Raw genomic sequence first — 16694 nt, forward strand, 5'->3', positions numbered from 1 at the left:
AGCAGGCCGGGAAGGCACCAGAGGGGCCGTGCTCCTTGAGGGCTGGAGATGGGCTCTCTGGGGGCTGGCAGCACGTGGGTGCCGGGGGTGTGAGTTACATAAGGCGCTCGCAGCCTGCAGCGTGCTGGCCACCTCGGGCCGGCGTGGGTGGGCAGCTCCACAGCGCTGTGGGCGCGGGAATCAGGGTGGGCCGCAAGCACTCTGAGCAGCCGTACCCTGCAGCCCCAGCACCCACTGGTACCCCTGTGGGGGGCTGTCTCCTGCCAACGGGGAGCCCACCCTGGGGTACAAAGCCAGGCTGTTGTCAATCTGTTCCATTTACCGTGTGCCCTCTGTGCCAGGGACATTGGGACAGGAGCCCTGTTGTCACAGAGTTCCTGGTCTGGGGGTGGCATGGGGGTGGGGGCAAGTACAAGCCACGTGAGAGGTGCCCTGTCAGCTGTATCAGAGCCTCAGGACCCAGATAAAGGGCACCTGAGCCTGGTTCAGGGAGTCGGGGAAGGCTTCCTGGAGGAGGTGGCAGCTAAGCCAACACCTGAAGGATGACAAAGTCTTAACCGGGGCAGGGCATCTGGGTGGCTGTGCCAAGGAGGGCAGGAAGGAGTAAACTGAGTCCTGGAAGGAGGTGAGAGGGCAAGGGGCCCAGGAAGTGAAGGTTTCCATGGGTACTGAGAGCTTGGGGCCCAGCGAGCTCTCAGGTGACCCATGAAGCACGAGAGCCAGACCCCGGGTACCGGTGCCAGGGTGCGGGAGGCGGGCAGGGCGGCCCCTGCGCTCAGGGAGCTCACAAACATGGCTCCTGCCCTGGGACTTGGTGGGACCTGGGGGCGTCAGCTGGTTAGGCCTGGCCCCAGGAGCTCATGTGAGGCCGGGCTACCCCGACCCCGTTCCTACTGAGCGGGTGTCTTAGTGGACTGTGTTCTGGGCACGTGGTCCTCTTTGCGCGCTTTTGCTGATGCCCGTCTGTGGTCAGTCTGCGTCACGTCGACAGGGGCTTGCCCTGCTCACGGCTCTTTCCCTGCTGCCTCCTGCCCAGAGCCTGCGCCCACGGGTGCTCAGCAAGTGTTTGTCGACTGCCTCACCGACTTTGTTCTTGCTCCCAGCCGTGCCATTCTCCAGGAGGTGCTCGACGCAGACCTGAGCGATGAGGCCTTCCCTTTCTCCACCCACCAGCTGGTGAGAGCCGCTGGGCACCTGGTAGGTACCGAGGGGCCGCTGGCTCCGGGCTGTGGGCGGTGGCAGCAAGCCTGGGGCCAGGACCCGGGGGAGGGGGCGCTGCGTGCCCTCATGCAGGTCTGCTGACTTCCCTGAGCCTCTGTGCGCCGCTTCACCGCGGGGACTTAGATGGTCCTGCCCACCGGCCGTTTGGACTGGAGAGGGGTGACGGGCCCGAGTGCTCTGCCCAGGGAGGGGGGCTCACCCCCAAGCTCCCACCAAGAGAGACAGCCTCGCCAGCCGCACAGCCGCCCACAGCGTCCCCTCCCCAGAGGCACGGGGCATCCTGTCCCCCCCAGTCAGGGTGGCACGCGCCTCCTCCACCGCATTGGAAACAACAGGATGGGGGACAGCGGAGCAGTTCACGGCCGTGGGCGGGGGGGGGCTCTGTGGCCTCTGGGGAGGCACTTGGCCTTCCCTGGCGTTCTCCCCGCCCCCCCTCCCGCAGTGTTGCGGGGGGAAGAGGGGCTCCTCTCGAGCAGCTCCCAGCTCCAGAAAGTCCAGGTCCCGGGCCCCAGGGCTTCTGGAACAGTGGGCGGTGTCAGGGCTCAGTGGGGCCCAGCTCTGGCAGGAACCTTCTTCAGAGTGAAGGGGGGCGGCGGAGGGGGGCGGGGGCGGGTCTAGCTCTGGGCCAGCACGTCCCTTCCCTGCACCTCAGTGTCCTTGTTGGAAACGAAGCATCCTGGTCTCCGTTCTGACTCCCTGAGGCCACTCTCCGCTGGGGGTTTGCTGGGCACCGGGCACCGTTCTGGGCACAGGCTGCACATGTCCCGCTTAATCCACACAAGCACCGAAGGTTCTGTTAGGAGGTCCCTCAGCCTCGGCACTGTGGACGTTCCGGAAATTACTCTGTGTTGGAGGCTGGCCTGAGCAGCACCCCTGGTCTCCACCCACTCGGTGCCAGGGGCACCCCCAGCGGTGACAGCCACAAGTGTGTCCAGACACGGCCCAGCGGCCCCAGGGGCCAGACTCGCCCAAGGAGAGGAGCTAGTCTGTGATCGTCCCGCACGGTGGTCACGCCCAGGCCCTACGGCAGCGCGGAGAGCTGCCCGCGGCCCTCAGCTAATGAACATTAAAGCACCAAACACACGTCCCCAGATCGGACAGGGCCGTCAGGCAGGGGGTCGGGGGCTGGGCCGCCGGGGCAGGGGGCACCTCTCCCTTTCCTCTGCCTCCATGTTCGTCCGGGGTTTGGTGGAAAAAGTGCCCAGGAACGTTGGTGAGGAGTGGGGTCCTGGCCTGCGGGGGGCTGGAGGTCCGGGCCCAACCTGGGTCCTGGTAGCGCAGAAACAAGGTCGCGCTGGACTCGGTGAGGGGGCCGCAGAGAGAAGACGGGGACGAAGGCGGGTGTGCAGACCAGGGGAGCGCTGACCTGGCTCTGCTCCTGCCTTCACTCCCCGCAGGCCGAGCTGAGGAACAGGAAGCCGGGGGAAGGGGTCTCTGCCTCCTCTGTCTAGCTTGCTTCCTGCCTTTTTGGTTCAGAGCTGCCTGCCAGGACCAGAGAGGGTGGGTGCTTTGAGAAAGCGGCACAGCTCAACCCAGGCGCCGGCAGGCACCCGGCCGGCCCCGGCTGCAGCTGGGCTGTGGGCCCCTGCGAGGTCCGGGCAGCGTCCGGCCCTGTCTGGGACTGGGTTCTGGCCTGTGGAGGTGTGAAGGGGAGTTGAGAGGCTTGGTGTCCGCCGGCCTGCCTGTGTCTGGGGGGATGAGTGGGGGAGGGCAGCAGGTGGGAGCACTTCCTTTCCTGGCACAGGCCGCCCCACCGAGGCCCCTGGGACCCGTTCCTGGCCAGCGTGCTTCAGCTGCCTCCGCCCCCAGGGCCGGCCTCTCGCAGCCCTGGCCGCCTCCCCCTGGCCGCCTGGCTGCACTTTGGCCAGCAGGGCCGGGGAGCTGGGCTGGGCCGGGTCTCCGGCCAAGGGGAGGCGAGGCCAGACTCCAGGATGACCCCCTCCCTAGGGTGACAGAAAGGCCGGACACAAGGTGAGGGTGGCACGAGACGCCTGGGTCCGGGCACAGGGCACCCACGGGGTGCCTTCTCCTCACTGTCTCCTCTGGAGCTCACTTCCTGGTTTTGTCAAAAAGCGTTTTAGTACCTTATGAACGAGTGCTCGGTTTCCAAGCATAACGGTGCCGTGTGGTGGTCAGAACGAGGGGCCTGGAGGCACAGCTCACTTTTCGCAAGACCCCTTTGAGTGTGACCCTGGCGGGACATGTCGGAGCTTCCTCTCTCTGCCCTCGGCCCCGGGGATGGCTGGTGCGTGGGCAGGGGCCTCGCACGAGATGCCGGCACAAAGCTCGCCTTGCCAGAGTCCGGCCGAGGAGATGGTGGGCGCCGCATTTCACTGTAAATATTGGGAACGTGTGTAAACCGAGGGCTAGGACGTGGAGCCCCTGTAACTCTGCCCCCAGCAAAGCCGAGGTTAGTAGGCTAGCACTGCATCTGCTTTCCCCGATCTCTGTCTGTAAGGTTTCCAGCAGAAGCGGGGATGTCTGTGTGGACAGCGTGTGCACGCAGCTTTATTCTCTGATGACAGTTGTAAGTTTTCCGGTTCCTCCAAACATTCCCCAAGAGCCGCTTTGGAAACCCCTGTGATGGTGTCTCAGCTCCCTGAGCAGCGTCCATGCTTGGGAATAGCCCGGTGATGCGCCGCCCTTGACCATGGTCCTTTGACGACTCTGATTATTGACCTAAGGCAGGTTCCTCAGAACCAGAAGCAGACCCAGACCCAGTGGTGTCCCAGGTACACAGGCCCAGCCTTCTGGGTCACTCCGTGGTGTGTTCTGGCCCATCTTTTGGTAGTTTGTCTCCTCCCCGTGCGCTGTGCGGTCCTAGGCCTTTGCAGGGGCGGGGGGGGGGGGAAGGGGGGGGGGTGACGCGGGAGCAGGTGCAAAGGTATGAGGTCCTGCCCACGGGAGGCTGGCCTCATCAGCTCACACGCAGCCAGTTCAGGTCTCATCTGAGCTCTGACTGAACTGCAGGATCTAGTCCTGATGCTAGTTCCTCTCCCCACCTCTGCCCTCCCTCTACCGCCCATCCCCCGCACTCCCACCTGGCTCTAGAATTAATTCTGGACATGTTGGCTGGGAGCCCCTCCCCCACACTGGTGCCGGGCGCTGCTGGACCCTGAGGCCCTGGGATGGCGATGCGGGCCCCACCCTCCACAAGCTCACACCCTGGCGGGGGTAGGGGTGGGGCGGGAAGGACTCAGCAGCACAGCACAGCCTGCACTGGAGAGAGGGCCTGGGCGGTGGGCAGTTGTCTCCCCAGGCAGCTGGCATGAGGTCCCGGGAGCAGATGCCCAGGAGGGAGAATGGAGTTTGGCAAAGACAAGTGAGGGAAGACAAGGTACTGGAGAGGCACGGTGACTCCGGCCTCTCTGCCGGCGAGGGGCTTGGCCCTAGCACAGGGGTCCCCCTCCCATGGCCCCCTTGGCGAGATGAGAGGAGCGTGCACCCTGCGGGGGCCAGTGCAGAGCATCCGAGGGATGAGGGACGAGATGCAGCTGAGGCTGAGGGAGGTTGGTGCCGGACAGGCCCCGAACAGGCCGAAATCCTACCTCTGAGTATCACCTCCCGAGGCCCATGGAGGCGTGGACAACACAGAGCAAAGGCTGAGTTCCCTTGGCGGTGACGTGACCCAGGCCCCATGTTCCGGGATGGGCTACACCTAGGACACGATGGCCTCCCCATTCACCCCATTCCAGTAAGAGGAGTGGAGAAGCTGGCCGGGCCTCAGGCCGGGGAATCTGGGCTGCCCTCGGCCCGGTGGTGGCCTCACAGGCCGGCAGGGGTGGGGGCTGGGTCAGCACAGAACCCTAGAGTCCAGGAGCAGAGTCACCCCAGTGCTCAGCAGAGCCGGGCGCCTGTGGGCCTGGCTTCTAGTCTTGCCCGGCCTTCTGGGACCATCTCTCCTGGCCTCGGTTTCCCCACCTGTAGCACAAAGGCTGGACAGTGTCTAAAATCCTTTCTGCGCTGTTCTGCAAAGTCTGTCTGGACTCTGAACACAGGGGGATTTCGTATTCTCCCAAATAATATCTTGCACTGGTTTCAACATGGACCGACGCCATATCCTTCTGTGTGAAGAGGCGCTGGGGCCAGGGTGCGGCCCGGCCAGGTTACGGGAGGTCACTGGACTCCAGCCAACCAGATGCAGGGGAGGAATGTGGGCCTGCGTGGCCGGCATGGCCTCCTGGTCGCTATGCATGGAATGTCGAGGGCCAGAGCCCAGACGGCAGCCAGGGCCCGGGGTGGGCAAGTAGGACCTGCCACTGCCCGGCGTGACCCACGCTCACAGCAAACAGCTGGGTCGACGACCCCGGCAGAGCCGTGTCCTGGTTTTGTACTAATTCCCCGACATGCTCGGGCCCCAAGCCACCCGGAGCCCCGCATTCCTAGAGGAAGAACAGGGGCGGAGGGAGGCGTCCCCTCAGCAGGCAGCTCACCAGATGGCCTTGCCTCCCACATGCCGGCCTCAAGGCCAGCGAGGCTCCCAGCGGGAAGTGCTCACCCAGCATGGTTCCGGGGGGAGACGTGGTGTTCCTGGCGCCTCGGCCGAGGACGGGGGGGCCCCCCTTCTGGAAAGCGGCGGGAGCCAGGCCGCAAGCTCGTCCGAGGCACAGGGATAATGTTGATTGTCTCCTGAAAATTAATTTCAGGTCCAAAGGAGGTTGGGTTTCCTCTGACGGTGTGAAGGGCTCGCCGTGGCAGCCTTGGGATTCGATTCATTCGGGATAGAACATTCTCCCACCTGCACCCATTACGTGGACAGTCGGAGGCTCAGGCCTCCGTACGGGGCCTCGCATGGCTTCACAGAACCTGTGTTCATTTGACACTTGGGTTTTAGCTGCTGCATTAGAAGTTGCTTTGCACAACGTGTGCAAGATCCGTCCGTGGCTCTGGAAAGCCAGGGGGGCAGGGGGGCGGGCCCCATGGGTATGGCGGAGAAAGCCGCCGTGGGGCCACGGCCACTGTTCAAGGCATCCCCTGGGGGACCTGGTGTCTTCTTGCCGGGAAACCATAAGGTAAAGACGTGGTGGGCATGTGTCTGGATGGCATCTGGACATGAGCATCAGTGATTCTGGAAGCCCCTCCAGGGCAGGGCTCTGTCCTTTCTCTGTGGGGAATGAGTGACATTCTCACCCAACAGCCCCCGTTCTGCTCTGTGGTGTAGACAGCCATCTTCCTCGGGGACTGCCCAGGGTGGCTTGAAATCTGTGGTTCCAGGGCCAGCTGGCTGGGGAGGCGGACTTTCTGCTGAGGAGCAGCGGGGAGGGTCCGTGGCCCATTCGGCCTTCCCGGGGCCTGGAGGAAGGACCCCGGGGGGTCCAACAGCTTCTATGAGGCTTTTAAGATCCTCAGAATGGGTCAGCCTTTCTTCTCTTTAGTTTAAATATCATCTATTGTTGATTGGTTGATTTATTCATTTATTTCAGAGAGCATGCACACAAACAGGGGAGGGGCAGAGAGAGAGGGAGAGAGAGAATCCCAGGCTGGCTCCCCGCTGTCAGTGCAATGCTGAACGTGGGGCTCGAACTCCCGAACCATGAGATCATGACCTGAGCTGAAATCAAGAGTAGGACACTTAACTGACTGAGCCCCCCGGGTGCCCCGAAGGTCAGGTTTTCGATATGTGAGTTGAGCATCATATCTTTTATTTGTTCTTATTCTTGGACATTAGTTTGCAGTCATCCCCTCCTCCGCCCCCATCCCCACCACCCCCCGCACGCCCCCCCAACTCCTGCCGTCACCACTATCTTTATTGCCGTACTCACCTCCACCACCTTTACCTTCACCATCACTACCACCATCGCCAGAGCCGCCCCACCCCTGCATACCCGCCTGCTGCACCAGACCACCGGGAGAAATCGCACGTCCCCCTTGCAGAACTTTGTTAGGATCCAGGAGGTCTCGGCGGCCCCATGGGGGGTTGAAAAACGAAGGTCCTTGAACCTATCACCAGCATGTTCTCCCCCTGTCCTGTGGGTTCAGGGTGCCAGACCCCGCAGAGGGCCACCCCTGCTCTGGTCCCCGCCCACACCTGTCTCCAGGCCCCTGGGAATCCTCACTTATGTAAGGGATGGCTGAGTTTGGAGGAGGTGCGTGGCGTGTCGGGGGCGCTGTTATACAACCACACGCCTGGAAACTTGTAAACTGCCACAAGCTAATGTGATCTGAAAACGTGGGACACAGTGGCCTGTGTCCACCGGCGCGACTGCCGGAGCCCTCCTGTGGCATCTCCCCAGAAAGGCACGCTCCAGGCTTGCTCCGATGATGCACATGCCCGGGGTCGGGGGGGGGGGTGGTCCCATGAGAGCCACATGGCCTCCCCTGCCCGGGGCACCTGTGTGGCCTTTGATCTGAGCCGAGGCGGCTGCCCGCGACCTCTCTGGAAGGCTGGCGGGAGCACAGTAATGCACCGAGTACGGACAGTCAGGCTCCCAGATCACATCTTGCTAAAACCCAAGCTCCCACAATTTTCCAGAAGTGCTCCCACCCGAAACTCTTCAAGTGATTCTGTCTAGGGCAGGGGGTGTGGCTCTTATGGCCCCCACACGTGCTCTACACTCGGAAACTCAGGTGAAGACCCCGTGCCGCCGCCTCCTCGTGATCAGCCGTGGGGGGAGTATTTATACCATGGAAAGTGGTCATTGCTACAGAACACCCCCCTCCCCACCCCGGGAGACGATTGTCAAACATTTCCCGGGACATCAGTGGGCCTGGGGCAAGTGACCAAACTCCCCTGAGTCCCCGGTTCCTTCTTTGTAAAATGGGAGCACCCTGCCTGGGGTTTTATGGGGATGATTCTGTTGAGTGCTCCCATGAGCCTATGAAGGACATCTGTTTTGTGGGGTTTTTTTACTGCTTATTTATTTTTGAGAGAGAGACAGAGCACGAATGGGGGAGGAGCAGAGAGAGAGGGAGACACAGAATCAAAGCAGGCTCCAAGCTCTGAGCTGTCAGCACAGAGCCTGACGTGGAGCTAGAACCTACGAACCTCAAGATCATGACCTGAGCCAAAGTCGGATGCTTAACCGACTGAGCCCCCCAGGCACCCCAATGAAGGACATACTGTTATCATCCAGGGCTCACAGAAGAGACTCAGAGGGACATCAATGACCAGATTTGCAACACTGGGGACTTTTTATTTACTTATTTATTTATTTAAAAAATTTTTAAGTTTATTCATTTATTTTGAGGGGAGAAGAGCAGAGGGGGAGAGAGAGGGAGAGGGAGAAAATCTGAAGCAACCTCCATGCTCTGCACTGAGCCCAACGCGGGGCAGGGCTCGATCCCATAAATTGTGAGATCATGACCTGAGCGGAAATCAACTCAACTGACTGAGCCGCCCAGGTGCCCCTAGGGATTCAGGTTTGAGCCCGAGCCCACACTCTTAGCCAGGGGGTGCCTGCTGTGTGGGTGGCCGGCCCCTCATCGACCCGTCAGCATGCGCGTCTGCAGCTCTTCCTCGCTCCTGGCACCCAAAACAGTAAGAAAGTGCAAGTCACCCAGTCCCTCTGGACGTTAGGTGCCCGTCCATGAAGAAAAGGGTGTTTTGTTTTTTACCGTTTTAACCTTTTCTAAGCATATAGTTCCGTAGTAGTAACTGTATTCACCTTGTTGTAGACCAGATTTCCAGAAATTTTTCATCTTGTGAAACTGAAACTCTGTATTCGTTACACCACACCCCCGACTTGTCCTCCCCCCAGTTCTTAGAAGCCACCAGCTACCTTCTGTCTCTAGGAATTTGACTACTTTAATTCCATGGAGGCAGACTCATATAGCGCTTGCCTTTTTGTGTCTGGCTTACTTCACGCAGCATAATGTCCTCAAGGTTCATCTGTGTTGTAGCCGGTTTCAAGATCTCCTTCCTTTTATTAGCTGAATAATGTTCCATTATATGGCTAGACCCCACTTTTGTTTATCTTCTCATCTGTCAGTGGACACTCAGGCTGCTTCCACCACTTGGCTGTTGTGACTAGGGCTGCCGTGAACATGGGTGTGCAAATATCTATCCAATATCTTGTCTTCAGTTCTTTGGGGTATCTACCCAGAAGCAGAATCGCCAGACACATGGTCACTCTATTTTTCATTTCTCAAGAAATCTCCGCACTGTTTTCCCTAGCATCTGAACCTAAGGGTTCAAATCTATCCACATCCCTGCGAACACTGGTTATTTTCTGGTTTCTTTTATTTTATTTTCTAGTAGCCATCCTAATGGGTACAAGGTCATATCTCACTATGGTTTTGATTTGCATTTCCCTCATGATTGATTAGTGATAATGACCATCCTTTCATTATACTTGTTGGTCATTTGTATACCATCTTGGGAGAAATATTTATTCAAGTCCTGTCCTCATTTCTTAGTTATTTGTTTTGTTGGTGTTGAGTGGTAGTTCTTTATGTATGCTTGATATTAATCCCTTGTCAGATATGATTTGTAAATATTTTCTCCCACCCCATAGGTTTCCTTTGATGCACAGAAGTGTTCATGTTCAGTGTAGGTCCCATTTGACTAATTTTGCTTTTTGTTACCTGTGCCTTTGCTGTCATATCCAAGAAATCATTGCCAAGTCCAATGTCATGAAGCTTTCCCCTGTTTCTCCTAGGGGTTTTACAGTTTTACTCTTAGGTCTTTAATCCATCTTGAGTTAATGTTTATATATGGTGGAAGATGAGGGTCCAGCTTCATTCTTTTGCGTGTAAAGATCCAGTTTTCCCAAGACTGTTTGTTGAAGAGACTGTCTCTTCCCCATTGAGTGGTCCTGGCAGCCTTCCTGAAGAGCATTTGACCACATACACGAAGGCTGATTTCTGGGCTCTCTTTTCTGTCCCATCAGTTTATTGGTCTGTGGTCTGATTTTATGCCAGTGCCACACTGTTTTTGATTAAGGGAGCTTTGTAGTTAGTTTTGAAATCAGCAACTGCAAGTTTTGTAGCCCTGTTCATTTTCAGGATTGTTTTGGCTATTCGAGGTCCCTTGAGATTCCATATGAATGCTAGGATGGATTTTTCTATTTCTGCAAAACGTGTCCCTGGGATTTTGATAGGGATTCATGGAATCTGTACATCGCTTTGGGTAGTATTGATATCATGATGATTGCCTTCCAATCCATGAACATGGGATGTCTTCCCCTTTATTATCTTCTTTCATTTCTTTCAGCAAAGCTTGGTAGTCTTCAGTGTAGGTGCCTTTTACCTCCATAGTTAGGTTTCTTTTTAAGTATTTTGTTCTTCTTGATACTGTTATGAATGGAATTTTTAAAAAGTTTCCTTTTTGGATTTTTCATTGTTAAGGTATAAAACCGCCATTGGTTTTTGTATGTTGATTTTGTATCCCATGTTTATTAATTCCAGCAGTATCCTGAGGGGTCCTTAGGGTGAGAGAAGGTCCTGATGTAAGGTCTTTCCTGATGACCTTCCATGATTTTGTCACTTTGTCTAGGGCCTGTGGTTCCTGTAAGAGGGCAGGGCCCTGTTTTGCAGGGGGATTGCCTCCATTTGGAGCTTGCTTTTGAAGTCAGTCCAGCCCAATCTTTACTGGCAGATGACTATGTGCCAGGCACCAGACTTCCCCTGAACTTGATGATCAGCAGCACTGACCTCTTTAGATGGGGGTGAGACAGGGAGAGGCTGACCCACATGGGCCTGGCTGACCCAGAACCCATGATCCAGGTATCCTCAGTTTTAGCTTTTCCTCTTTATTATATGTCCCTGCTCAGAAGAAATGAGGACCCCCCCCCCAAATCCACTGCTTCAGTGGAAACAAATGCAAGATGTATAGAAAACCAGCAATTCTGTGAACTTAGAAATGCACCCAGAATTCCCCACACTCTTTCCCTCAATTTGCAAGAAACAGAAGTCCATCTGCCCCTGTTTTCCTCCATCATTTGGGAAGTATTTATTTAGGACCTACTGTGTGCTGGGCCTGAGCACAAGGGTGCAGTAGAGAGTCAGGCAGCCAGTCCCTGGCCTGGGGAGGGGTGGGGGGAGCTGTGGAAGAGGCTTCCCACTGGTGAAGTCAAACAGAGCTCCAGAGCCTGACCCTATCACTTAACTGGGACCATGTGTGTCTGACATGAACTTGCAATCTTGGGCCATTAATGGGTGAGCTTTAAAAATGATTTTTCCTGTTTCAAAATGAGATTGGCTTTGAGCCCCAAGCTCCTCCATGGGCTGTCTAAAATTAGAACCCCGTTGACAAGGCGATCTTTGTCAGGGGCCCACGGCTTGCACTGGGGAAGCAGGGAAATGTCAACAGTACATTTTCTGTGTCAGTTTTGAGTTTTTTGAGAGGCCCGGGCAAATGGCAATGCAGAGCAAATGTTCAGTTTCCAGAGCTTTCAGAATCCAGCCCCTCGGCAGCAATGTGATTAAAGCATCAGGTTTATAAGGAGCCGGGTCTGTGCTCGGGAGAGCGGCCTCCGCCCCCTCCTGTGCAGACAGCAGTCCAGCCCGAGCTGCACAAGCTCAGGGTAAGCGCTTTCATCCCTGTGAGCTCTGTGCTTCACTGTACCCTCGACATCCCTGTTGTGACGAGGATGGTCCTGGAGCTGAGTGCTCAGGCCTTACCCCTGGGGACACCCTGGGCTCAAGGATTTGCCCAAAGGCCGGGAAGCAGGCACCCATGGCTGGGTTGTAAATGATGTGCAAGCAAACCAGCGGCACAGGACAGGTCACAGGCTACCAGGCAGGGAGATGCTGGTTGTGGCCCCGCAGCCGCCAGCCTGGGAGCCCATCAGAGAAGCGCGTGCTCGGGCTGGGCGCCTCTGCCCCTGTCTTTGTATCATCCCCTGGTGTGATTTACATCGGTCTCCGCCACTGTGTGGGAGAAGGGCTCCAGTGACAGAACGTGTGTGCAGAAAGTGGCCCAGGGACACTCTGTCAACAGCACTGCCGTCTCCGAGGGGCTGGGGGCCCAGCTGTCACTGAAGTGGTCCTCACACACGTCTACAGCCTGATGACAAGGCCCTTCCAACCCCACTGCATGCCCCTCTCTCCCTCCCCTCCCCTACGGACCTGCTCCAGCTCGGTGCCCTGGCCCCTGCTCCTCTGGAAGGCCAGTCTGCAGCAGGAAGCTCTAACCTTCCAGCCCGGCCCGGCCCTCCCACCTTCCTTCCCAGCACTTGCTCACCCTGAGCCCCGTTATTGCCATAGAACTGGCTGGTGCTTCTGGCTCAGTCCTTCTAAGGCCCCAGGCCTGGGGGGCAAGGCCATGTGTGTCTCCAGAGCCCAGCATCTGGCCAAGGCTGACCAGGCTGGAGAGCAATCCCAGAGAGGACTCAGTGCCTGTCTGCTGCCCCCTTGAGGCGTCTGAACCCACCGGTGTACCACGGTGACCCATGGGCTGGGCCACCAACTTCCCAGCAACTCCCCCTCACAGACAGACCTCAGAGCTGCTTTTCTTTTTTTAAGTTATTTATTTTTTGATGTTTATTTTTGAGAGACAGAGAGAGACAGAGCGCAAGTGGGGGAGGGGCAGAGAGAGAGGGAGACACAGAATCCAAAACAGGCTCCAGGCTCTGAGCTGTCAGCACAGAGCCCGACGTGGGGCTCGAACCCACGAGCCGCGAGATCATGACCTGAGCCGAAGTCGGATGCTCAACCAACCGAGCCCCCTGGGTGCCCCAGACCTTCTTAAAAAAGACAGAGCCAGGCTCCTGATCCCATTTACAGATGAGGAAACTGGGGCCAGAGGGAGGCCAGGAGACTTGCCAAAGGTCGTGTGGTGATTGCATGGTGGCCTCCAAAACAGATGTCTGTGTGCTAGCCCCCCACCCAGACCCTGACTCTGGCCTTAGTTGGAAGTGTCTTTGACGGTGTGACTCGGACAGGATCATCGAGGATCAGGGTGGCTCCTGACTCCAATGACAAGTGTCCTGCTAAGAGACCAAAGCAGAGAAGACACAGAGGAGAAGCCCTGGGCCAGAGATTGGAGGGATGTGACCTCAGCCTAGGACCACCTGTGGCCACCAGAAGCTGGAGGAGGCAGGGAGGTCCCTCTCCCAGAGATTCTGGGGCAGCACAGAGTGTGACACCTCGATTTGGGGCTTCGAGCCCCCAGAACTGGGAGAGGACACCTCTCTGCCGTTCCAAGTCCCCAGTCTGTGGTCACTTGGTACGGCTGCCCTGGGCGCGTGCACAGTGACTTAGAGGAGTTGAGTCCTGGGAACCCTGTGTCCATCTCCTCCTGCTCCCGGCCTTGACACCCCTTCTTCTCCTTAAAGAGTTCCAGAGCAGTCTGGAGCTCTGTCCTTGGAGACCCCCTCCCTGGGTGGTGGGTGGCCTGGGCCCAGGGCCATCTAATGAGAATGGTGACCGTAGGAACTTGACCTGGGTCGCCGGGCCCTAGCCTGGGTCTGAGCCGTGCCTTGTGCCCCCAGGTGCGGGCCATGAGGCTCTCCTTCGTGGGGGAACTGGGCTGGGAGCTGCATGTGCCCAGGCTGGCCTGCGTGCCCGTGTACCAGGCTGTGATGGCTGCGGGCACCAAGCACGGCCTCGTCAACGCCGGGTACCGGGCCATCGACTCCCTGAGCATCGAGAAAGGTGTGTGCAGGGGCCACACAGCGCCAGTGAGCTGCCCAGAGCCACCATGCTGCAGGGGGGGGGGCGGGGGGGCGTCCCCCTGTGTTTCTTCCCTGCGCCACTCCCCTTCCCACTTACCCCTTCATGTCCGCTTCCCCAGCCTCCCCTCCGACCCACCCCTGCACTGCCCGCAAACCATGTCTTCCACGAAGGCCTGGCGATGGATGGCGCTTGGGTCCCTGATGGCAGTACTTGGAGGGGGAGGGGGAGGGGGCTTGCCCGGGTTTGTGGGGGTGCGGCCGGAGCTGGGTTTGGACGGGGTGCAAACCGGGAGGTTTGAGGACTGTGAGGGCAGGGCTGCTCAGGTCCCTCCCTGGCGTCTCAGCCCGCAGGGCAAAGGCTGGAAGGGGCATCTGCTGCTGGGCACTGACCCCGGGGTCTCTGCCCCACAGGCTACCGGCACTGGCACGCCGACCTGCGCCCAGACGACAGTCCCCTGGAAGCGGGCTTGGCCTTCACCTGCAAGCTCAAGTCTGCCGTCCCCTTCCTGGGGCGCGAGGCCCTGGAGAAGCAGCGGGCCGAGGGCCTCCGCCGGCGTCTGGTGTGCTTCACGGTGGATGAGTGAGTAGCCCGTGGTCCTGCATCCGTCCGTCCGTCAGTCCATCCAGTAGGGCAGGGTCGGCAGGGCCTGAGGGGACGGCGGGGGTGGGGATGGGGGCAAAAGACCAAGGCGCCGCCAGACTGCATCCTGAGGGTGGATACAGACTGAGGTCACCACGTGGTGACCCCTCACTACGTTCCCATTAAATCCCCCCCAAGACAGATGGCGGAGGGAAGGCCAGGCTGCAGCCACCAGCCCCACTTGGAGAACGGGGGTGTCAAGGACAGGGTAGCCCGGGAGGGCTGGCTTTGAGCAGGTGGTTCAGTTGTGTCCTCAGGATCTGGCCAGTCTGTCCCTGGATTCCACCTGGGCAGGGGGGTGACTCTGAAATGACAGGACCAGGCTGGTGTCAGTACCGCTGCGTCTTCGCGGGAATCTGAGTGGCAACGGTCTCCAGGCCTGCGGCTGAGCTTTGCTGATTTGCAGCTGACAGGCCCCCCCAAACGGAGCCACTCTCCCAGGTTTCTGGAGCCGTCAACGGGAATGTCAACAGCCATGGCGGGGAGGGGTGCAGGGGGCAGAGAGGGAGCTGAGCGTGGCTTGCCATCACCCTGCCGCTTCCCGCTCGGCTCCAGGCCGGGCCCCCCGTACGCCGCCTGCCCGCCTGCCGGGGAGCGGCTCGGGCTCCAGTGTGGGGGTGCAGATGGAGCAGGGCCCTGTGGAGCCCCTCCGGCCCCCGGCCCCCCAGGAAGCACCTGCAGACCGCCTGATGCCTGTGTGGTTCCCGGGGCCTCAGATGCGCCCGCCCCAGCCCACGGGCCTCACAGGGCCGCCAAGTCCACCGCGTGCGGCAGCCAGGGCGGCCCCGGTCCCGAGGAAGGCCAGGGCCGGGACGCGGGCTGTGGAGGGGCAGGGCGCGGCCACTTTGCCCTGGGCCCTGTGCGGGGCCGCAGTTCCCCCACCCCAGCCTGTTTTCTCACATGCAAAGCACACGCACCCCACAGGCCTGAGTGGGACGAAAGGGCAGGGATTTGTCCCAGAACCGCCATATCTCCTGCCTCCCCCCCTCATTCACGGGGAGCCCAGAGCCAGAGGCCCCCTCCGCCTGTCCCCATGCCTTGGCTCCAGGTCGGAGCCACACAGCTGCTCAAAACCACGGGCCCTCACCCCCTCTCCCAGGGGGCTCCTGGCCCTGGGCACCATAAGGCTCTGGATGATGGTGCCCATCATTTAAACACCACGGATAAAACACCCAGCGGGCAAGTCTGCAGAGATTTGCACTAAAACTTGCCAGTTACTTCCGGATGCTGGCGCATCCGTAATTGTAGTTTAATCTCTGTGTTTTCTCATCTGAAATTTTATAGTCTGCATGCGTCCCTTGCGCGTACTAAACAAAAGTCCTTTTGATAGATGATGTGTCGTACTGTGGAGAGAACACAGTAAAAACAGCCTTGGGGCAACAGGCTTACTCAGAAGAGAACGGAAAGCAGGTTAAAAGAGGGGCTGTTCCCAGGCACCGGGGTCTGTCCTTGCAGACGCGAAGTCGGGGCCAGGCGCTGGTCTTTTCTGCTCCTTCATTCATCTGCTCGGACGCAGTGCCCGGCGACCTGGGGCCAGGCGCTAGCTGGCACCAGAGTCCCAGGCAGGCCGTGGAGTGGCGCCAGGCCCCGGCGTGCGGGTCCCCATCTCTCTCTTGCTTCTTCCAGAAAAGTGCCCATGTTCGGCCTGGAGGCCATCTGGAGAAACGGCCAAGTGGTCGGCCACATCCGGAGGGCTGACTTCGGCTTCGCCATTGACAAGACCATAGCCTACGGCTACATCCGGGACCCGAGCGGCCAGTCGGTAAGCCCGCCCCACCCCAGCTCTGCCAGGGGAAGCCCGGTTCCTCGCCAGGCTCCCTGTCAGTGCCCCAGCGCCGCCCATACCCCTGCACCCCTGCAAGTGACGAGGTCACGGTTGATGGGGCCGTGTCTCTGGGAGGGGTCAGCGCTATTTCTGTATTTTCTTTCTGAAAGAATCTGGCTTTTGGGAGCTTCTCTTGGTCATAAAGAGGGTCTGGGCCAGGGCTAACGCCCTCTGCTCCGGGAGCCAGAGACCCAAACCTCGAGCCTGGGGTGGATGCCAGGGAGAGCTGAGGCCTGGACCCGGACCCTCCCGAGAGCACGTTCCTCTCCTCTCTTTCCTCGTCGCACGTGTGCCCCCTCTGTGGGGTGCACATGCGTGCCAACACCTGTGTGCACGTACAGCAGTGCACACACATGTACACACACGTGTACTCACACATGGACACGTGCATGCATGGACGCGTTTTGCCACATGACCATTTATAAACCCCAGTGACCCCCACTGAGCCCAGCCC

General features: G+C 59.0%; 1 protein-coding gene across 2 annotated transcripts in view; it reads left to right on the forward strand.

The window, feature by feature from the left end:
* SARDH (sarcosine dehydrogenase) overlaps positions 1 to 16694 on the forward strand; it is a 58206-nt gene that overhangs the window by 39206 nt on the left and 2306 nt on the right. For both annotated transcript variants that reach the window (XM_039255184.1, XM_039255185.1), the window contains 4 exons: positions 1104 to 1197; positions 13593 to 13755; positions 14187 to 14355; positions 16042 to 16177. In XM_039255184.1, coding sequence (XP_039111115.1) covers positions 1104 to 1197; positions 13593 to 13755; positions 14187 to 14355; positions 16042 to 16177 — 562 coding nt within the window. The remainder of the gene's footprint in view (positions 1 to 1103; positions 1198 to 13592; positions 13756 to 14186; positions 14356 to 16041; positions 16178 to 16694) is intronic.

This window comes from Hyaena hyaena, unplaced genomic scaffold (assembly GCF_003009895.1).
Source record: "Hyaena hyaena isolate Hyena2069 unplaced genomic scaffold, ASM300989v1 scaffold_511, whole genome shotgun sequence".
Classification (NCBI taxonomy): domain Eukaryota; kingdom Metazoa; phylum Chordata; class Mammalia; order Carnivora; family Hyaenidae; genus Hyaena; species Hyaena hyaena.